This window comes from Falco peregrinus, unplaced genomic scaffold, assembly GCF_023634155.1.
Source record: "Falco peregrinus isolate bFalPer1 unplaced genomic scaffold, bFalPer1.pri scaffold_51, whole genome shotgun sequence".
Lineage (NCBI taxonomy): Eukaryota > Metazoa > Chordata > Aves > Falconiformes > Falconidae > Falco > Falco peregrinus.
The window spans coordinates 121,999-144,652 of NW_026599615.1; the positions used below are offsets into that span (position 1 = coordinate 121,999).

Consider the following 22,654-nt stretch of genomic DNA (forward strand, 5'->3'; position numbering starts at 1 on the left):
GCTACCCAACCTACAGCAAAGTTCCCTTGGCTGGCAATACTTAAGATGTCTCACCATTTTTCCTTTTGCCACACTGGAATCCTATTAACCTGCCATTCATTTTGCTCCCAGGAAGGAAGCCATTCGGTACATCCCTTAAATCCAGCATAAGAATCAGTATAAATGTAAACAGGAGAAGTAGTTTGTGCTTCATGTTGAAAAACGCTTCATACTGCAATTAATTCACCAACTTGTGCACTACCCTCTCCCTCTGTTATAATTTGCTCATTGGAAGAGGTACGGAGCGCTACTGCTCGGAATTTCCACACTTTTCCTTCTCTTTTGGCAGAAGCATCAGTAAACCAAGCACTAACTGACTGTTCACAGGGAAAAGGAGGGGCCACCTGAATGACTGAGACAGGTTTATCTTGGCCCTCATCCAGGCTCTCAACTTCTTTTATAGCTAGTTTTTTTTAAAGCACCTTCAGATACAGAGAAAGTGTTACAATAGCGTTCAATCTCAGCATACCACTTTCGTACTGAGGCTTTCTGGGCCACCCTGTCAGGGGAAGGGTCCCAGTAGTGACTGGTTTTATAACTTTAAATGGGCCTCTCAATATAATGGGTTGTTGTATGCTTTTTTCTACTTCTATGAGAGCCAAGCTAACCACAAACAAACCTTTTTCCCAAACAGTGTATCTTTTCTCAGCATAGTCCTCATGGAGGTTCCCAGAATGTGTTGATGGTAACTTCCTTCCCCAAGTGACAGAGGAGCCAATGAGGAGAGGTGCTATACTGTACCTTGTTCTCACCAGCAAGGAGGGGCTGGTGGTGAATGTGAAGCTCAAGCTGCAGTGACCATGAAATGGTCGAGTTCAAGATCCTTAGGACAGCAAGGAGGATGCACAGCCAGCTTGCTACCCTCGACTTCAGGAGGGCAGACTTAGGCCTCTTCAGGGATCTGCTTGGAAGAGTACCAAGTCCTGGGGGGAAGAGGTGCCCAAGAAAGCTAGTTAATATTCAAGGATCACCTCCTCCAAGCTCAGGAGCAATGCATCCCAGCAAAGAGAAAATCAGGCAAAACCACCAGCAGGCCTGCATGGATGAACAATGAGCTCCTGGACAAACATAAAAAGGAAGCCTACAGAGGGTGGAAGCATGCGCAGGTAGCCTGGGAAGAATACAAAGAAATTGCCCCATCAGCCAGGGTTCAGATTAGGAAAGCTAAAGCCCCGACAGAATTAAATTTGGCCAGGTGTATCAAGGGCAACAAGAAAAGCTTCTATAGGTGTGGTGGTGCAAGTCAAGGCGGAATGAAGAGAAACACTATGTCTGCGTGGCTGGGTTCGGACAAAAATGGCCTTTATTGTTTATACAAACTATTTATATATCTTAGACAAGTGCAGGTGTTAGACCCTGATAGGTTTTTGTGTCCTTCTTCTTGCTTGCCATTTGCTGTTGCTGTAGGTGCCTGTATGCTGCGGTTCTAAGTTCCGATTCTTCACACCCTGTTTACATACCTGACAATTTGTGGCTGTCTTGAAAGGTACACGGCTAAGTCTTTGAAGTCAACTAACTTGTCTGCAGACCCGCTTGCAGACCCCAACAATTCCCCCCTTTTGTTTTTGAACAGCTAGTACCAGGTTTGCCATGTTCTGCAGGGCCCTTGCAAACATGATGGCAACCAAGGCAATAGCAAACAAACAATACTGCCAATCGAGGGAACGGATGCCAGAAAAGGCTGACATTTTCTCAGATTTTGGTAACATGTTGCTGCAATGGGGCGCCTAAAATCCACGCAGCACATACCATCAAAATCCTCAGAGCCATGTCCTTGAGCCAACAACAAAAACCAATAGTTGCTCTGTTCTGTATATAACGGTGGCAAATTTGACTCACATTCTTAACTGCCTAACAAACAAGCTATCGACATTCAAAGTGCAAACAATATTGACTTCTTTCGGGTTAACATTATACAGAGGTCTTAATTATTGAAAATATCAAGACTTTCAGTAAGATTTTTCATTCTCTGTATACATTCACTTTTTTGCAACAATGTTTGCAAGTCAGTTTCAAGGAAGAGCATGCCAAACAAGGACTGGTTCAGTAAGGAGGCCACACATCTTTGTTGGGTTGACTGGCAGCAGCAGCGCTCCCACGATCCAGCACACTAAGCTCAGGCTGCACACAGCGAGCAGGTATCCATCGCGGACCTTCATCTGTAGAAACACAAGCATAACCTCTCCCCCAAGTTAACAATTCATGTGGTGCCGACCAATGCCCGGTACGAGGGTCTTTCATGCGTACTGACACCTTCATGCTTTCTCTAATCGTGCCTCTGGGGTCATTCCATTCATTCCCCCTTTTTGGTTTTTTGGTTGGTTGGTTGGTTAGTTTTTTGTTTGGTTTTTTTTTTTTTTTTTTTTTTAAGTTAGTGCCACTTTATTAATAGACTCACACCAATTTGTACCCCCAGCTAAAAATACACATGCTATGCAAACTTTGTTATTTAAAAGGTGATAGGTTAAAACTACTTGTTCACATGCTTCTATCTCATCCTAGTTTCTACTCATACTCCCTTAAAGTTATTTAACTCTTTGCTGCAGGATCTCAGCTGCACATCATTCAAAGCGAGACCAAAACTGCACATTATCAATGTCAAAACAACCCACTGTCTGTTCCGTACAATTCAACAATTATTTTTTTTTAACAGCAAAATACATTTCAACCACTGTAACACAGTAGATTATAGACAGCTTTTCCGCGTGACAGAACACAGTCACCCTGTACTGAGAAACAGTTTTTTGCAAGTCCTGTACTACTTTCCAAGCAAATGGTGTATGAACGTGAGGATTACCAGCAGCCGCATCTCCCAATACAATAGGATATGCATGCGGTGCACTCGTGGAAGGCGTAGGAAGATCAAGGAGCAGTCCGCCTATCTGTTCTACTAAATCCCAGTTCCCGTCTTTTAATGCCCCATCTCTTATAGCCTGCCAAAATCGCCGAGGGTCGCGCGTCATTACTGTACCACTGGAAACTGGATTTTTACCACCTCCACCTTCTTCATTGCCTGTGACTGATAACGTTGTCATAGCTGGACCGAAATCCGGGTTTTCAGCATTTCCATCCTGCACAGGCAGGGCCAGAGCCGAGGGGGGAAGGTGTGTGGGCTGGCACAAATGTTGGAGGGAGTCAGGGGGGCTGGGATCGGTCCACCGATGTTTCTGCTTGTCGTCCTCGGAATTGGTATTAAGTATAAGTCGACGCAGCTGGAGAGATTTAGGGGATTCGGGGCATTGGGGAGTGGCGCCTGGTAAGGGACATGGACTCTCCCCCTCCCCCACCCCCTCATCCTCTTGTCTGTATTCAGGGGGATACAGGAGAGGTTTGAAGGATGTACCCTCATTCGCATTTTGCTGAATATTTAAGCCCCCACTTGCATCTTGCGGACTTTGCAAGCCCCCACTCCCATTTTGCTGACTTTAAGCTCCCACTCACGTCTTGTGGACTCTGCAAGTCTCCACTTGCATTTTGCAGATTTGGCAAGCCCCCAGTCGCAGTTTGCTGATTTTTCAAGCCCCCATTTGCATTTTGCTGATTTTGCAAGCCCCCATTTGCATCTTGCGGGTTCTTGAAGCCCCCTACAACATGTCTAAGCAGTCCCCGTGTAGGCAAAAACCCGGACGCCTCTTTGTCCCCTTTTTCCAGAGCTTCTGACTGTTGATCCTAAATTGTCCCAGGTCCACACACTAAGAGCAGTTGCTGGGGACATTTCCACTCCATGTGTTTTGGCCCACAATAATATATCTTTTAACTGAAGCCCACCTAAAGTAATTCCACGCTTCTCTAATACTAATTTCCACATTGATAGCACCATGGTATCTTCTTTAGATAACTTACTCCCCATGTTGTCCCTGGTGGCTCACCTTACCGGTGTCACTTTCTCCTGGGATCTTGCAGCCGCTCGCTGCGCTACTACTGGGATCATATAGGCACATCGGGGTCACCAAATGTGGTGATGCAAGTCGAGGTGGATTGAAAAGAAACACTATGTCTGCGTGGCTGGGTTCGGACAAAAATGGCCTTTATTGTTTATACAAACTATTTATATATCTTAGACAAGTGCAGGTGTTAGATCCTGATAGGTTTTTGTGTCCTTCTTGCTTGCTATTTGCTGTTGCTGTAGGTGCCCGTATGCTGCGGTTCTAAGTTCCGATTCTTCACACCCTGTTTACATACCTGACAATTTGTGGCTGTCTTGAAAGGTACACGGCTAAGTCTTTGAAGTCAACTAACTTGTCTGCAGACCCGCTGCAGACCCCAACATATAGGTACATCAGTGACAAAAGGGAGATGGGAAAATGCAGGCCCTCTCTGGAAGGAAATGGGAAACCTGGTTACCCAGGACATGGAGAAGGCCGAGGTACTTGATGACTTTTTTGCCTCAGTCTTCACAGGCAAATGCTGCAGCCCCACAGCCCAAGTCACAGAAGGCAAAAGCAGGGACGGGGAGAATACAGAACCACCCACTGTAAAAGATCAGGTTCAAGACCATCTACGGAATCTGAAGGTGCACAAGTCCATGAGACCTGATGAGATGCATCCATGGGTCCAGAGGGAAATGGCGGATGAAGCGGCTAAGCCACTGTCCATCGTGCTTGAGGAGGCAGTCCAGTGAAGTTCCCACTACACAGGAAAAGGGGAAGAGAACCCTCATTTTTAAAGAGGGAAGAAGGAAGCCCTGAGGAACTACAGGCTGGTCAGCCTCACCTCTGTGCCTGGCAAGATCATGGAGCAGATCCTCCTGGAAACTGTGCTAAGGCACATGGAAAATAAGATGATGATTGATGACAGAACACATGGATTCACTCAGGGCAAATCGTGCCCGACAAATGTGGTGGCCTTCTGTGACAGGGGTTACAGCACTGGTGGACAAAGTAAGAGCTACTAATGAATTTGTGCAAAGCTTTTGACACTGGTCCCGCATGACATCTTTGTCTCTTAACGGGAGAGACTTAGATTTGACAGGTTGTCCACTTGGTGGATAAGGAATAGGCTGGACAGTCGTACCCGAGAGTTGCAGTCAACAGCTCAATGTCCAAGCGGAGGTCGCTGTTCGGACCAGTGCTGTTTAGCGTCTGTGTCGGCAACATGGGCACTGGGATTGAGTGCACCCCTAGCAAACCTGCCGATGACACGAAGCTGTGGTGCAGCTGACATGCTCAAAGGAAGGCTTGCCATCCAGAGGGACCTTGGCAGGCTTAAAAGGTGGGCCCCTGCAAACCTCATGAAGCACAACAAGGCCACGTGCAAGGTCCTGCATGTTGGCTGGGGCAATCCCAAGCACATTTACAAGCTGGGCAGAGAACGGATTGAGAGCAGTCTTGAAAAAGATTTGAGGGTGTTGGTTGATGAGAAGTTCAGCATGACCCAGCAATGTGTGTTTGTAGCCCAGCAAACCAACCAAATCCTGGGCTGCATAAAAAGAAGCATGGCCAGTAAGGCAAGCAGGTGATCCTCCTTCCCTGCTCTGCTCTTGTGAGACCCCCCCTGTGCAGTACTGCATTCAGCTCTGGGGTCCCCAACATAGAGAGGGCATGGACCTGTTGGAGCTAGTCCAGAGGAGGCCGCAAAGATGCTCAGAGGGCTGGAACACCTCTCCTAGGAAGACAGGCCAAGAGAGGTGGCGTTGTTCAGCCTGGAGAAGAGACGGATCTGGGGAGACCTTAGAACAGCCTTCCACTGCCTAAAGGGGCCAGCAAGAAAGCTCACGGGGGACTTGTTACAAGGGCATGTAGTGATAGGACAAGGGGGAACGGCTTTAAACTGAAAGAGGGGAGATGTAGGTTAGATACTAGAAAGAGATTCTTCACTAGGAGAGGGGTGAGGCACTGGAACAGGTTGCCCAGAAAAGCTGTGGATGCCCCATCCCTGGCAGTGCCCAAGGCCAGGCTGGACGGGGCTTGGAGCACCCTGGGCTAGTGGAAGGTGTCCTTGCCCAGGGCAGGGGGGGAACGGGGTGATCTTTAGGGTCCCTTCCAACCCAAACCATTCTATGATATTATATATATATATATATATAATTGCTATTCTGAACATACTAATAAAAGCATTTTCTGCAAATTCTTGAGTTACAATCAGGACAAGTCAAGGAGAAAGAAAAAAAAAAATCAGTTGTTACAGACACTGATTTTCTCTGGAACATAAATATCATCCACACCACAAACTCCTTCCTTATACAAAAGACAGTAACAGAAAACACCGGTTTTCTTATCAATAAGTCTGAGCCTCTCATGAACTTCTGTTAAAAATGACTGAGACATAATTAGCTCTTCTTAAAAAAATAAATCTCTTCAGTACCTCCTTTCATGCAGTTAGTAGCAAATCCAATTTTTCTGCCTCCCTCTATTGAGCCCCTAAGCAGCAGGTTAGTATGCAACAGTGGCGATCATCACATTCATGTTGCCTTAACCTGAATAAAACCACTGCATTCATTTAATAGCACTTAAATTACCAGAGATACTCAGAGAGCTAGAAATACCATTGTGAAAAGGATAATTGCTCTACAAGGAAACATTAACTTCAAGAGCTTAATGGGTAAGTAAAAAAAAGGCTCTGAGACTTGAAAAAATACAGGGAAGTAGGAAAAGATGAACGATAACTACAGTTTCATATACACAAATTGTACAAAATTATAGTCCAATTCCCTTTTGTCAAAACAAACCTTCAACAGCTTGATTCCTGGGTTACAGTTTGTGCTGCATGAAAGAAGTCTGCTAGAGAAAAAATGAACCTCAAAGCATCAGACATGGGCAAAACCAGCTGTCTAGAGCAAACTGGGACAGAGAGCTCGTAACTTGACTTAAGTCACATTGGAAATCAGTGGAAAAATCTTCAAGGATTTGATGCCCCACGGAAAAAAAAAAAAAAAGCCACGAGGATATTTGTTTACATTAATTCCTTGTAGCAAAGACTGGAGACCAAGGGGTGATCCCACACAGAACTATTCCCCTATTATACAGAAACACAAGTAAAGGCCCCTCCAGCCTGTCACCCCAGTGACCACTGGGGAATACCTGTGAATGAGTTCCCAGTCTTACTTTACTCTTCTTGGGTTTCTCAGAATTCAGTCAAAAAAGAAACCACCACAGGCGGCAGCAAGTGTAAACCAAGAAGAGGAACAGGGAAGCCTGAGAAATCCGGGAATAACCAGAAAGGATGTGGAAGAAGTAAGTACCTGTAAAACAGGCATGCAGCCATCATCTCTTCTTTGAACACTGTTCCAAGAAATGGGCTACACGAAATGAGAGCTTGCCACTGAAGAGCTGTGGCAGCTGGAATGTCACTAAACCAGTATTAACCAGCAGGAGGCACACCACCCCCTAAATACTTCAGTCCCTTAAATTAACTGTTCCCAAAATGGGGAGAGAGTGGCTGGTCTTATCCTGTAACAAGAAGCTGTGACCCTTTTTTGTTTCAGACAAGAGTGCTGTTTGGTGTGACAAGATTAATTGTTCCTTTCGTGGTTTACAGGCTTTAGTGGATCTGCAGGTGTCCAAACAAGTCCAAATCCAGATGTTTGAGAGCTGGGAGGAGCTTGGAGAATTTGTCACCATGTTCACAAAAGCTGTAGCTGAAGCACCATTCAGGTGAGCAGTCAGATGAGGTTTGGCCATGTCTTCGTAGAGGCTGCACTTTCACAGTTACTGGAGGGAAGAGCAGCTACGTGGCTGTACTTCAGGACAACAATTTTTAACTGGTTGACAGAAAGGGAATTCTCTCATGTCAACGTACCACTTTGTGTGCATGTTGGCTTGTGTCAGGATGGCTCCCAAGTACAGGATTGTTTCCCTTTTCAGGAGGAAATCTGGGTCTCAAGCAAGGAAACTGGTAATGCATGTAAAGAAAATAGGGTCAGACTTTCATCATTTGACGCCAATGCAATGACAGATGCAGGGATAGGGTTTTCTTCATAGCCTCATTGTCTTACTTGCTTTCCCATTCTCTGTTCTCCCTAGGCGAGCAAAAGAGGAGACGGACTTCCCTTTCTACTCGGGTCCGGGGTGCTGTGGAGGGCCGAAGGTGGATCATGTTGTAAATGGTCTCTTGCAAGTTTGGAAGAGGCAGTTAGAACAAATTAGGCAGGTCAACTTTGCGATGGCTGAGGCTATTGCAGCTGCCTTCCCTTCTCCACAGCTTCTGTACCAGGTGAGATTGCCTCAGGAATACAGAGTACTGTGCGCAGACAGCCAACAAATGTAAGGCGTGGAAGAAATAATGTAACTGGTATTTGACATGATGATTCTGTGGGAGATGTTTAGTAAGGCAGCAAAGGAACGGATGCCTTGGCACCCGTTGCTTTTGGCTGTACAGAGCAGGCTCCTGAGGGAGCACTACTAGTTTCACATCAGCCTGTCAGCTCACAAAAGAGACCTGGTGAGGGAGGGACCAGGTGAAAAATTATGTTGTGAAAGGGTAGAGCAGTCACAGGTGCCTAGCTTTGATTATTTTTTTTTGAGCAATGTATCCAAATGGATGACACTGTTGTTCCTTTTTGTTGATTTTAGGCCTACAGCAGATTAACCTCGGAGACGGAGCGGGAAAACCTGCTGGTGAACATCCCTTCGTGCAGTGGTGCTGGCAGGACCTTCCAGGCAGTTAGACCATACCTCTCCCGACAAATCTATCAGCAGACCACTTCCTACAACCCTTCTCTCTATTTGAATTACAATCCATAGCCCCAGGGAATGAGGCTGTTACAGTTTGACTGGTTTAGGTATTCAGTTTTGTTCTGGGAAGAAACGCTTAGATAATTAAGTTATTGTGCCAAGTTCAAGTTTAAAGTTCAAGGTCCACGTTAAGTTCAAGGTCCAAGTTCAAGACTTTATTGTAGCAGAAGAAGGTTGGATGAAATTGTTGAACGGCTGGAGTCTGCAGAAGAAAGGTGGTGAACATCATCAGAACATGAATTGGACACTGTTTATAGCATTGATAATTCCTTCTATTTCATAAACAATTTTGAATAATTAACTTTGCTTTGTAACATGTTGTCTTGAATATAGACAGGTATGCCATGTGTTGAATACTTTCTACTGCTAGCCTAAACTGCAAGTAGTTACCTTCTCCCTCCAGTGTGAGAAATTCTAATGCTCAAGCAACATGGTGCTGCGCCCCCCAGCACCTGCTCGAGTGAGGTGGAAGAACTTTACCTCACAAAATAAGACTCTCAGTTTTCCACTGTGGCAGATGGGAATGAGTAAGACCAATTTTCAGATATAAGTTTAGACTGCCTTGATTCAGTCTCCAGATGGCTTAATCTATTGAGGGTCTTGAAATCTGGTTGTATGTGCTGGAATTATGAGGTCTAAACAGTTGGCAGAAAAAGCTTTCTTTTACTTAGACTGGGGAACGTGCTTGCCTGTCCACAAAGCCATTAGCACTTGTGGACAGGCACACAAGGGCAGTTGAGGTCTGCAGCAGCAGCACTTACAGAGATGAGTGCCCAGAGTGAATTAAGCTTCCAGTGTGTGGAAGTTACCCCTTGGAACCACGATGCCTCTGAAGAAAAAAGCAGGTATTTGGCGGGAGCCCTTGCCTGGCCAGTAGCACGCTTCTGACCTGAACTGGTAAATCTTATTAGCCTGGCATTTGCAAGCTTAAGACGGCAAAGCAACAGATGCTGGCAGGAATGTCTGCAGAGAGGAAATATTGCTTTGAATGTTGTTTGCCATTTTTCTGAGCATTTCTGGAGAGTTAAGCAAGGAACTTTTAAAGAATGTGACGAGTTAAATACCAAAAGCAAAGCCTAAAGCTGTTTCAAGGAAGCTCAGAAAACAACACAAGCTGCTAAGCCAGAGGCAGGCAGCCCTTCCCTCCTCTGATTCATGCTGTCGCTTTTTTCTGTGATACTTGGGGAATCACAGTTTTACCATTAGGTTACAAAAAGGTGACAGCTTACTGCCTTGATGACCTTGGGATGAAATGCTACAGGCTGTTTCCTTGTGGCACTGCTCTTAGCAGCAACAATCCCAGGTATCAGATGGGAGGCAGCAATTCTGGTAACTAATGAAGGATGTCTCAGTGGAGTCTGTCGCACGGATATTCTCTGAAACCTCCGCTTCACATTATGCGTACGCTGCATTTTAGTGCTCACAAAGCTCTTACGGATATGACAGACCTCGGGATTTCTCTGAACTATAAATTCATTTGTGCAGGTGAGTTTTCTTTAGGTGCAAACCACCAAACCCCCCAGCCTTCCCAACAGCTTCCCCCAGCAAAGCCCTGGCCTGTCTGCTCCTGTGCTGCTGCCACAGTGCCACCCAGTGCTGCCTGCCGCGGCTGCAGCTGCTTTGTCAGCACTAGCTGGTTAAAATAATGATTTCTAACTCCACTTCACGTACTCTGAAATAATTTTTGACAGTTTCTGAAATACCCGAGTGAAAATGCGTTAGCAACATAAACATCCAGTTCAGACAAACTGCTGTGAAAACTGTTGTATTGAAAATTCAGCTCCTTTCAACAGTGCATCAGCTTCTGCACTGCAACATATGGATGTGCAGCCACCCTGCACACTTGTAATTGGTCCTGGAGTAGGCCTTAATATATTACTCCCGTACAGCTGTATCACCAATTTTAGCACAAAGAGAAATGAGAGCAAGGAATGGATATGTATTAAAACCCTCCTACCTCCAGGATAGAGCTATAGGCACCCAGATAACGCAAGGCCTGGTTTTTTCCACTCATACAGATCGGTAGCTTTCTGTGTCTCACCATCTAGGTAAACATCCCATGGAAGTAAGAAGTGTTAACAAGTTTCGGTTAACGTGGGCAAATCATGGGAGTTACAGGCCAACTGCGAAACATGCATGGCAAAGATGATCTGAACAATACCTCTGCTCTGGGTGGAGTGGAGCAACAAACCAATGCTGACTGATTAAAAGCAGTTTCATCAGAACGCAATTCCATAGGAATTCTGCCTGTGCAGATGGTGGAAGGAGATGCTGATGAAGTAAGTGCCTGTCCAGGACAATCACTGCTGTGAGTTCTGTTGTAGCATATTTTGCAGGGTTTTATGGTTTTGAAGAGCGGCTACCACATCCTCGTAGCGAGTGTTCATGCTGATGCACAGGGGTTGACGTTGCAGCTCTGTCAGCTTGCAGGCGGCCAAAGTACAGAGGATGCAGAACAGCACGAAAAGCAGGACTCTCAGCGCCGACCGCGACCAGGAGTGCTTGTGCCGGGGTGGCTGAGCAGGACGAGAACTGGAGGCGGGATCTGTAATGAAAGCGTTTACAGGACAGAGAACGTGAGGAATAAATCAAGTATCTTTTTAATAGTCTACATTCAGAAACAAGCTGTTCGGGTGAGATACTTCAGCCTGTGCTGCAGCTGTCTTTTGTCATGAATTTTCATCACTTAACTGTTCAGTAAGTAGATGTGCAGCATCTGTTTAGGATGAAAAGTTTCAAATTTAGTTTCACGGTCAGCACAGAAGAAGGTGTAAAGCACCTTTGTGGAACACAAGACCTGGTTTTGCACATATAGGTCAGTACACTTAAAAAGAAATGAGTGGAGGTACGTTCTCCTTAGGAACAGCTGAACTTTCTTGTAGCTCAGCAGTTCACCAGGAACACAAATTAAGGGGAAAAGGGCACACCAGCAGCGCTTATTAGAAGTCTAAGGCCGCGAGGCAGGGCAGAGCTGCTGCTGAAAGGGCAGGCCCTTTGGATCATCCGCGCGGTGCAAGCCCAAGCTGGGAATGTTCTTCTTAGATCTGTATGGCTTCCATAGTTTTTTGGTCCCTTCTCCCTGCATGACACCTCCAGGATGCTCCTCAGTAAGTGTTTATGGCTTAGTTATAAGCAGGAGGCTTTGCCTGTTATGACATTTCGGATTTGCACTCCTGCAATAGAACAGAGACAAGCGAGTGCATCTGCCAAGCCAGTCCTGCGGCAGCGTCCCAAGAGCCTCCTGTCGAACAAAGAGCCCTTACTGACTAAAGCAAAACAGAGACATTTGAAACCCTGAGCACAGCACTAAAGGTTCACTGATTTACCTGGATCTGGAGCTCTTGAAGTTGTACCATAACATCTGGCATAGTCAGCACTTGCTGCTCGGTGTTTGGAGCTGTAACTAACGATACCTGCCCTGAAACCAGAGCACTGAGGGCACAGGAGAGTAAGGCCCCAAAGATGAGCAGTGGATGAACTACAGCAGGGGCTCTTCCACAATATCCCTGTGCCACTCCTGTCACTCATTACCGGGGAGAAAGTTAGTTTATTTTGGCAGAGCTGGGCTAGCAACAGCCCAGAGGCTCACCTGCTGCTGTGCAGTGAGACTCTGTCAAAACCTGGGTAGAAAGCCAGGTTTGTAGGTGCTTGTATACACCCCAGTAATCGATCCTTGGTCAAAGGCAGGCAAGCAGCAGTCCTCTCGTAACAGAAATCAGGGCTTTTCTGGCCTTGTGACTAGCAGCAAGTCCTTGAAGGGGAACAGGGAAGAGCAGGAACCCAGCACAGAGAGTGTGAGGGGGCAGCGGGGGGAATGTGCCTCTCCAGTGGCTTTTTGCCCTGCTGTGTTGCAAAAGCAGTGTAAGCACTCACCTCATCTAGCCAGCAGCCTGCTGCTCTGAGGGCTGCAGGAATTTCGGTTCAGGCTGGTGGCAGTTGTGAGCCTTGTCACCCGCTCTGTAAGAAGAGGTGGGATAATCTCCTGGTTATTGCTGATCCACTGTGATGTTCTTCCTCTCTCCTCAATAGACGCCGCCTCCCTATGAGCATGCTTTGAGACACCCTCCAGCTTTCTCAGGAACAGTAATGAGCTCAGAGACCCTGGACAGATGTGGCGTGTCAGACCCATTCCAGGCCCCTCTCAGCTACCAAACTCAGTGAAACACAGCCGTGTGAGGCCTCGGCCTCAGCACGCTGCTTCCACCCATGGTGTCAGGGACAGAAGTGCCTGTGGCATCGTTCTGGTCTGCAGGGAACGGCCAAATGTCAGACCTTCACCCAGATTCACACTCAGCCGAGACACAGGCAAGTCAGACCCCAGGCAGCGGTGCCGTCCCTCCTGCAGCACAAGGACAAGCATGGAGCCAACGCCAGCTCTCTAGCTCTGAGCGGAGCAACCAGGGGTGCCTGTTCGCTCTTCTCTGGCAAACGTGCTGTGACCAAAGGAGACAGACCAGCTGCTTGCTTTGACAAAGGGGACAAAGCCAAGGTGAAGGTCTGCTCAGCCAGAGTGATCCCAGTGCCTGAACACTGACCACACATGCTTTAGGAGCAAGAAAAGGAAGTCCTACACTGGTATCTTCGGAGCTAGAATATTATTGTCCTCTCATGCCAGTCCAGCTGTGGTGGTCTGTCCCAGTCGCTCCTTCCCATCCCTCCCTACGTGAGGCAGGAAGCTCAGAGCATGGTGACGAGTTTAAAGCTTCCTACTTCTGTGACAGGGATAACATTGATAAAGGCTTTATAAAGAACCGCTCCTTTGGGTAGACAACAGATCGCTTCCCTGCTCTCACTGCTGCGGGGCAGAGGTACGTAGACCTCTTTGGTGTATCTCACAATCCCATCCTCCAGGGCATACAGAGTCTTGTTACGGCCCATCCCCACCTGGAAGAGGATGAGGACTGTTAGAAAGGGAAGGCTGGAGGTCCACCTCTAAAGAAGATCTGATCATTGGTCTGCCTTGCTGGATATCCTGCCTTCGACAGCATCTGTTGCTTTGTATTTCAAAATAAAACCACGCTATTTGCTTCCAGCAATCCATATGCAAAAGTGCTCATTACAAGGGAGGAGATACCGATTCCACCCTGAAGCACAAGCACACAGTTAGGTTACAGAAGCGTTCTGGGATTTCCAGAACTTTCAGACCTTTCCTGAGTCACATGGGCACAGGTGTGAGCGGCCTCTGTGACTAAGAAATACCAGGCAATGAAACCCAGCTTCAGGTTGATATAGAATATAAGGAAGAGCATTAAGAACAAGCTTGAAAGAGAGGAGGCACTGAAGACAGCACTCTGTTGTGGGCTGCTGTTTCTGAGAACAAATGAAGAGATACAAAACCACTTACATGAGCCCCTGGATGCCAGCGCATCAACCGCTGCGTAGCCAGAATGTTGCCCGCGTGCACAAATTCACCTGCAACAGAGTGACAGAGTCAGACTGCAGAGCAATGGAGCTCCCTGAAGCCCTGGCAGAACACAAACGGTTCCAAAGCCCAGCTTTCTGTGGGAATTTTCTAAGAAATAATTACTTCCATTGCTAAAAGCATATAAACAAAAATGCTCTTAGGGGGAAATGAAAGGCAATTGATAGACCATGGCAAAAAGCAATCCTAGGCTTTGAAAAGATTACTTCTAGGGGACAAGGCATTTTCTGGTTGCTGAAGGCATTTGTTTTATTACCTTTCCCATTGATGTTTTCATCAGCAAAGCTAATAATTATTAAGCACTTGGCTGCAAGAATCTGTACTTTGGCTTCTGCTCAGCCTCATAATTCTCCCCTTTGTAAACATCTAAAATGCCCAGCTTTTCACCGCAGTGTGGGGGGAAAGTAGGTGTCCCACAGTGTGCCCTCCTCCCAGGCGCTCCAGAGAGGCAAAGTCAGAACCAAAGGAGGTTTTCTGCAGGCAAGTTCAGCTGGCCGCTCGCAGGCCCATCTGGGAGGGAGGCTGCTCACCCTGCCCTCCTGCCGGTGGCTACCCTTCATCACCAGGTTTCACTGAAGCTTCCCTTTCCTTTCTCTTGGAAGCTGCCCTGGCCACCTCCTCCTGAAATAACAACTGACACCAGCACCAGGGGAGAAGCTGCGAAGAACCCAATGAAGTGCAAATAAGACTCAGCAGACGCTCAGACCTACCATCTACTTTTTTAAATCCATAGCGCTTGCCAGGGCTGCGGCCACCTACATTTTTGTAGCTGCCTCCAGTTTTCTTAGAAGCACACCTGACGGCAACCAGGCTTGTCTGGGGAGTAGTTAAAACTAGGTTTGGAGGAAGAAAAACAACATCAGCTGAAAAAAACTATTCTTTTTTCAGGTTTAAAGGCTAACAGTTAAGACAGGCTTTAAAACTAAAGGCAAAAGAAAGCCCAGGGACCGGGGGGAGGAGAAGTACTTCTAAGATAAACCATAATTAGACTACCATGGCCTAAGTCCCCAGCAAAGAGGCCACATCTCAAGTACAGTTACTGCCCAGGGAGGAATAAAACACTCGGCAACGATGTTAAAGGATATGCACAAATTCATGTTTCAGCAAGGCCTTGTCAAACGAGGTACAGATGTTACTGGTTGCTGTGGACTGGCCTTATATTGCTTTGAAAAAAGACAAGTTGTGATCTCTGTTTCAGTTTCCCCTTCGACTGAATGGCATTTACTTAGTAATATTTTGAAATCTTACAAATGAGAAGACTCCAATTCAAGACAATATATAAGCACGTATTCAAGTGGGCACTAGTGATACAGCCAGGAGCGGTGTGAGGAGTGTCAAGGATTACAGAGCCCTGGGAGTAGTGGTAAGGGACTCTGGGGAGCTGTCACAGTCCACGCAGTGGACTCATGATGGTTTGTTAACTATCATCTCGAAGGGCAAAAATCAAGGCGACCACGCCAAGGGGTTATGCTTCAATTAAACAGCACAATTTTATTGTTTTCCCGTAAAGCGGCGTGCGATAGGTAGAAAGACAAAGTGAATAAAAGGTAAAGTAAAAAGGAAAGGAAAGAGGATTATAGCTACCACCACGGGTCCAAGGCGTCCCTATGGTCCCAGGTCCAGGCAGTGTCCCACCGGTCCTTCTGATCGTCGTGATCCTTGGTGGGGAAGATCTCCAAAGTTCAGTTGCTAAGAAGGCATCTTTTTATGCCAAGCAACAGGCCCTGCTCCTCCTCTGGTCCACGGATTGTTGCCAGCCTTCGCCTTCTCGAGCCAGGTTATCATGCATGTCCAGAGAAGAGTGCCTGAGGCGCGGTTTTCCTTAGAGGCGGGTAGCTTCAGACAGGAGGTGTGTTTTTGTATTGTTTTCTGGTTCGTTGTTATGACCACGGTTGTGATCCATCTTCTGAGTTATGTGGCCTTATTGTAGTTGTTCCCTTCAATCCCAGGTGGCAGGGAGCGGCACAGTACTCCTCGTACTGTGCAGTTCTCCTTCCCAGGGTCTTTGTGTCTTGGTGTCCATGAGGACCACATTCCACCTCCAGGTCTGTGTTGGCAATGTTGAGACAATATTCTTCTCTTTAGACCGACTCTTACAGGCATCCAGTTCCCCAAGGCATCACACAGAAAGCTGCAAGGGCCTCGCTCCTGGTAACAGCTCCCTGAATCCAGGTGCTCCTGCCCAGGTCAGAGGCTCCAGCCTGCTCTGTGTATCTGTCGGGATGGCTTTTTGATGGCAGCTGGGTGGGCTCTACCCAGCTCCTTTCCTCTTTGAAGCAGAGATGAGACGTCGTCCAGAGAGGTTTTGGCTGGCTGCTGCAGGAACGACACCTTTGCACTGACTCGCATCCAAGGGGATGTGGGGAGATTACAAAAGTGTGCAATCTCCTACCAGCAAAGAAAGAAGGAAGAAAATGAAATTAACAAAATTTTCCCCTGTATTTCTAGTTTTAGGGCGTTAATGTCTGTTGGACTCTGCTGTTGCTCAGAGTGCAATTTATGAAGAATAGTTGCCTGGCAAAGGTTTTAAGCTCCTGGGGTTGCTCAGATCACCCAAATGTACCGCCTGTCTGCTTTGTGTTGATGTTCTGAAAACTGCAGCTGCTTGGGGCAGTGAAATCTTCCCAACCCCCTGCTCCTGGCAGCCAGCGCCGAGCCTGTGCTCACACTCTGAGGTTGAAGCAGTCTGTATTTTCCTTCTGAACGTGTGGCAGTGCTTACGCAGGGGCTGAGGAAGGAGATTTGAGGGGCTGTGATCATGCAGGCCAGGCTAATTGCTGCCAGCTTCCTCGGTAGCAGCTCTGGGATCTTCTCAAAGATTCCTTCTCAAAGGATTTTCTTGGGTGTCAGTGCAGATGGCAGTATCGGAGGACAGTCCACTGTATGCCACTAAGTGATGTGCATCATCTTTGCCTTGCAGCAAGCAGTTCAGAAATCAAATTCCATGATGTCTCTTGAAGATCTTTCAAAACCAGATCCATATTAATTCGCACCAGTCCTGACCACAAGCACATCGCAGCACATCTCATATGGTACATCTTTGTCCTCTCCAGAAAGGCCACATGAGATTGCAAGGGCACCGCTCCACCTCTCCTTACGTGTTCCTTACAGACGTACCAGCTGTTGGGGTTTGAGTTTGTTGCTCTAATAGTGATGGTCAGGGAAGAGGAAGAGGAGGGTGCATTTTGCCTTGATTTCATTTTTTCTTTTCCCATCCACTGGGTTTGTCATGACACTTGGGCTGGCAGAGTGAGCAGTAGCTGGCAAGAGGTTCAGCATCATGCAGGGCAGCTGTTCCTGCTGCTGAGATGGATGCAGGGCTGCCTCAGGAGCCAGGCACAGGTGAGGATGCTTGGACTCCCTGCTCTCCAATTTCATAGTTCATTTAGATGCACAGACACGAGAGGGGGATTACTGCAAAGCCAGCCCTTGTCACTCCTGACTGCAGAATCATGATGGGAAATAGAAATCTCTGAACCCTGAACTGCCTCATACTGAAACCTTCTCAGGGTGGAGGACCTGGAGGTATTCCCTGTTCTGCCTCTTCTGGGGCAAGCTCTTGAAGGGAGGGTGTTTTTGGTGTTTTGGGTTTTGGTTTTTTGGGTTTTTTTTTTTAGAAGATAAAGATTTTGAATATTATGCTAGGGATTTGGCTGCAGCTGGATCTTAAATGTTTTTGGGAGCAAGAGCTGACTTATTTAGAGCACAAGTCTGGCATGTGAGCAGGCGGGAAGGGTGAGCTGTGGCCAGCCCCCCAGGGGGATCAGGGGACCTTTGCTGAGCTGCTTCTGCCTTGCAGAGCAGGGGCTGGGAGCTGTTGGTGCATGTCTTGGGGCGGGGGTGAAGGTGCAGTAAGGAAAAAGCTGCTTAAACTGAAAGACTGTGTTCATAAACGAGTGAGTAGGTGACAGTTTAAAGGTCCCTGGGGACTTTCGCCTAGCAGAGCAGCAGCTCAGAGGAGGCTGTAGGGATCAAGCCTGAGCTGTTCTGGGGACTGAGGTTGATGTATTTACAGAAGCCGCTGTGCAGCATGGGGTTTGTGCTGTAGCAGTCCTCTGAACCAGTTTGCTTGGTGGGGGCGGCCACTGTTTCACCCCCCCGTGGGCTTTTTCCTAAAGGCTCCACAGGATGGCCTGGCCTCTGCCAGATCCTTGTAGGTGTGTGCCAGCGTTGTGTCTTGGCTCGCAGGCAGCCTCTGCGGGTCAGTGCTGGGCTTAGCCCAAGCAGGAGTTTGCTCAGGGGCTGCAGAATCCTTACCTCCAATGACCTCATCTAATAACTAGTGTGAGCTATCCTTATGGTAGTTGGGAGTTCTATATGTCAACACACACGTTATCCTGTGTTTTGCTGATGAAAGGGAGCAGGGGCTGCAATAAATGCTGCCAAGGTCAAGACACCTCTCTGAAGCCTCCAGCCAGGATCCTTGCAGTCAAGCCCAGCTCCACCACAAGCTGGAGATGCTCACAGGGAGCTTTGCTGGAAAGGCTCTGCGGTCCCAACTGCCAGCAGTGCTACCGCAGAAATGAGTGGCATCATCCCTGGCTGAGACAGGCAGCTGTTTTACTGAGACAAGCATTAGTTTTATGTTACGTCCATGCTCTCAGACAGTGGATTTTCTACCTGTGACTGCCAAAACGTCAGTCTTTGAGGGAAGCAGGGGAAGTGAGGAAAACAGCTCAAGTTTTAAGGCAGCAAAGACAGAATCCCATTCAGCCTGTCTTGGGAAGTGTTTACCTTTAAAGCTAGTGTGATACACCTGTAGAAAGTACAAGGCAACAAAACAAATGCACAAAGTTTTCTCCTCAGTGATAATCTAACCACCAAAAAGGGAGTTCTCCACTTCAAAGTGTGACTGCTCAGGCTGGGGAAGTGCAGATAAAACTGAAGCTGGTTATAACAATGTGACTCATATTTCCTCTAACGGCTGCTTCTGATTTCAGGTCCTGTTTTCCCTGGAAAGCAAGTAGAGTTTTGTTTCTTTTGAACAGAATAGATTTGGAGGATGCCAGAACATTTTTCATTTGACCGTTTTCTATGGCATTTAAATGTGCAGGCAACGCTGTTGGTCAGTGGAAGAAGCTTCACCACCACAGCTGGTGACCGAAGCACTTGGGGCTTGATGCGCTTTGGCAGGGTTTTTGGCTCTGTCGTTGACTTGCTGCCTGCGGTGGGCTTGTGCATTGGGAAGAAATCTTGGATTGGGAGTGAGCTGTGGAGCTGGAGGGAGACCCAGGGTATCTGAACACTGGGGTGATGTGGACTGAGACTCAAGCTGTTATGGGCTGCAGTTTCACACATGTTGGTGTGCTCCTCATCGAGTGTGGGTTTATGGGTCTGTTCCTCCTGAACCATGGTGAGTGAAGCTCTACTGAGCCAAAAGCCTGCTGGTTTGAAGATAACAGCTCAAAGCTGTCGTACCAGCAAGTCTTTCTCCTTTTGGAACGATGGTGTTTGGAAGGGGTTATGGGGTCTTCCCTATGGCCAGAGTTGCAGTCTCTCTCACCTGCTTGCTCTGTCCTCTCCACAGGTCACTGGGTAGGGACAAGGGGAACAAGAGGCACAAGGCAAACTGCACCTGAGCTGGAAGGTTGCTTTGGCCTGTCCTTTGCAAGAAGGTGGGTGTTGGAGGTGGAGGTGAGGCCTGCGACCAGATGTCCCCATTGCCCTCGCTGAAGAGCAGAGCCCTTGCAGAAGCAGGGTGGTGATGGTGCTCGGCAGTGGTAGAAGCTCCCCCCCTGAAGCCTGCTGATTTTGGAAGTATGCTACTGTTTTAAATTGCTGTTTCCTGTGGAAATATTCCTCCTGACTCTTGAGCTGCCAAAGGAGTGACTGCATTACCGTGAACCTCTGCTGTAGCCAGTGGAGTGATAAAATGATCTGGTTCTCCCCTTGGCCTTCTCATACTCACTGTAGAATGATCAAAGTGGAGCAGGAGCAGAGCTGTGTGCTCTGTGACTGCTGTTAGTTCCTGGTACTGATGCTAGATACATCTGCTAGATGAGGTGCTTTAAACAAACATCAGAGGTACTGCGAGAAGCCTGATGAATCTGTGCTGCTGAGGTTTTGCTGTATTGACACTGGGATAAAAATGAAAGTTAAACACAAAAAAAGTGCTGTAGCTGGAATTTTTGAATAGCTTGTTTGCAGTCCGGTTAGCTGGAAATTTGTGGAAATTGGGTTTTGCAGCAGAAAGCCACGAGATGAAGTATTTGTGTGTTTAGGATCATGTTGCAGGAAAGTCTTTAAGCAGATGAAGCTGTTTTGATGATGCCTTTCCAGGGGAGAGAAGTTCTGTAGCATCCAGCAAAGATTACAACTCTTAACCCCTCTTCTCCTGGTCACCACAATCCTACCCGTTAACACTGATCCAGCAGGTACACAACAGCTCTGTGACGCCTTGCTGTCTCTAAAGCAGCACAGTTTTGGGGGGATGCCACAATGCATTGCATAGCTAAGACTTTGATATGCCCAGTGGGGACTGAAATGGATGTAGTCTCTGGACTGAGCATCTGCTTTGGAATTAAATGGGAATTTTGCCTTGCCTTGAGTCATATGTGTACTGCTTGTGATGGTTTATGGCTTGGCGATAAATGTGTTACAGGATGATACTGGGTCCCTGGCTGTGACCAGGATCCCACTAAGGTGGCCCTAGTAGCAAGATGAAATGAGATAATCCTTCCTCTGCAGCCACGTGGGACTTGCTGTGACTGAGACTTCCTGAGGAGAGCATCTGAGAGTGAATCACTCGGAAAAGGCTTTGGGAGTGGGGGGTGAGGGGGTGGAAATCAAACCAGGTAAATGTAATGCCAGACTCCTGGAAGGTGGCAGGAATATGAAGGCACTTCATTTAAAGACATGTGTCAATTGGCATCTCTGCATGCGCTGTCATCTGCTTGGTGTGCTTCTTGAGCAAAAATTGCTCGGTTGGAAAACTTATCAAAAAGAATGTCAGAATGAGTTGCTGACGTTTTGTTTTTTTAAATGAAGTTGTCTCACCCCACGATATGCACAGGGGTGAAAGCATGGCTGGGCTTTATAAAATATTGTAGCTGGTTCCCGACAAATATGAAAAGATTCATGAAATCATGAGACTCTTGGAAACCACAAACTATTTAGCAGGTAGTTAATAACTTCAAATTTGTCTCTGTTTTTCCTTTTTTTTTTTTTCCTTTTTAGTAAGACAGCCTCTGTTTGTAAGAATAAGAACTTCTGTCCCTTCCAAAATTCGTGGCTTTTTAAAATCTCTGTTTTCATGAACTGTGGATGTTTTCCATAACGTCTACGAATATTTCACTTTAACTCCTCAGCACACTTTTGGTGGGCACTCACCCTACGAGCGCTCTGGCTCACCCACCTGTAGATACCCCCTCTCTGGGTGCTGCACACTCAAAACAAGGGGAACAACCATTGTTATTCAAGGAGCTCTCAGGGGTTCAACATCTCTAATGTGCTGTAGCACTCAACATGCTGCACAGGTTTTTAGCTACCTCATGGTGATTAGCAGTCCAGAAAATCCCCTCAAACCAATTAAATAATGTGCACCTGACTGAAGGCTGCTGCAGGCTCCAGGGGTTGCTTCAGTACAAAGCCTTGTTGGTCTTACAGGTGGTTTAGTTGTTTCACTGGTTTCAGTTGTTGAATGCATTTACATTTGGCTGTATTAAAGTTTCATTTAAAGGTGAGCTCTCGGGCTAGTGGGGGACAAGCAGTGTGGAAAGGAGAATCTGCTGATTTTCACATCCACCCCAGCACACTCATCTTTTGTCACTGTTCTGCCCTGGGAGATGGTTAGTAAGAAGAAATCTTCACTGCTTCAGTTCACATGACTACAAGCACAGTGAAGACGAAGGTTTGGGGCCTCAGCAGAGCCTTGTTCAGGAACATCCACAAGTGCTTTTTCGGGAAGTGGCACCTGGTGGTGTGTGCAGTGACTCATCTCACTCTGGGTTGGACAGATGTTCCAAAAATTAAGTGCTGAGTTATCTGAACTCTTGCAGCCGGGCTGAAAGAGCAGTTACAGTTGACAGGGTTTTAAACAGGTACTTGCTTTCTCTCTATTCTGCAGACATCCTGTAAATGATTTAATTCATTATTTTTCAACTCAAACGGGAATTGCTTTTTGTGGCTTTATCAAAGCTGCTATTGCTAGTAGTAACAGCACCAATATTTCCTCCTGTAAGTGCTCCCCCATCTCTGGGTCAAGGTTGTAAAATATGTGCCATGGTTTTTCTGGTCCCTGAATTATTGCATGTGCTTCCAATGTCTTGATGCAGGGTTACAGTGCCCAACCTCCCCCGTGGGTAAATCGGCTGTTACAACCCAAGCTGGCCGTGCGCAATGGAGCAGCAGTTGACAATGCAGTAGGTGTCATTACCAGTAAGTATCCAAACTTGTTAAATCTCACTGTCTTTCTCTTGCTTCCTGCTTCCTGCTTCCTGTTCTTGCTTCCTGCCTGTAATAAGATTTTTTCCAAAGAAGAGGCTGACAGTGGGGCTCGGCTGTTAACTTCCTATGTGAGTGC

General features: G+C 47.1%; 2 protein-coding genes and 1 long non-coding RNA gene across 5 annotated transcripts in view; 1 reads left to right on the forward strand and 2 right to left on the reverse strand.

The window, feature by feature from the left end:
- Positions 1–343: 343 nt before the first annotated feature.
- Positions 344–1,674, reverse strand: LOC114010647 (uncharacterized). The gene is made up of 2 exons (XR_008745334.1): positions 1,500–1,674; positions 344–962 (listed from the first exon to the last, which is right to left on the reverse strand). It is a non-coding gene; the product is annotated as an uncharacterized LOC114010647 (long non-coding RNA).
- A 5,254-nt stretch (positions 1,675–6,928) lies between these two features.
- The window catches only part of LOC129783537 (crossover junction endonuclease EME1-like), a 178,276-nt gene continuing 162,550 nt past the window's right edge, over positions 6,929–22,654 (forward strand). Inside the window, exons 1-3 of one of the 3 annotated variants that reach the window (XR_008745332.1) lie at positions 6,929–7,631; positions 8,001–8,190; positions 8,550–8,856. Coding sequence is in view for 1 of the 3 variants with exons in the window: in XM_055793488.1 (XP_055649463.1) it covers positions 7,558–7,631; positions 8,001–8,190; positions 8,550–8,720 (435 nt within the window). In the remaining 2 variants the exon portion in view is untranslated. Of the gene's footprint in view, positions 7,632–8,000; positions 8,191–8,549; positions 9,040–22,654 lie in introns of those variants that run through there. The other 2 variants (XR_008745333.1, XM_055793488.1) reach the window with 2 other exon arrangements.
- The window catches only part of LOC129783555 (39S ribosomal protein L27, mitochondrial-like), a 32,995-nt gene continuing 20,801 nt past the window's right edge, over positions 10,461–22,654 (reverse strand). Inside the window, exons 3-7 of the mRNA XM_055793511.1 lie at positions 15,718–15,833; positions 14,844–14,966; positions 14,056–14,123; positions 12,038–13,595; positions 10,461–11,256 (exon numbers count right to left, since the gene is read on the reverse strand). Coding sequence (XP_055649486.1) covers positions 13,389–13,595; positions 14,056–14,123; positions 14,844–14,966; positions 15,718–15,833 — 514 coding nt within the window. The 3' untranslated portion in view covers positions 10,461–11,256; positions 12,038–13,388. The remainder of the gene's footprint in view (positions 11,257–12,037; positions 13,596–14,055; positions 14,124–14,843; positions 14,967–15,717; positions 15,834–22,654) is intronic.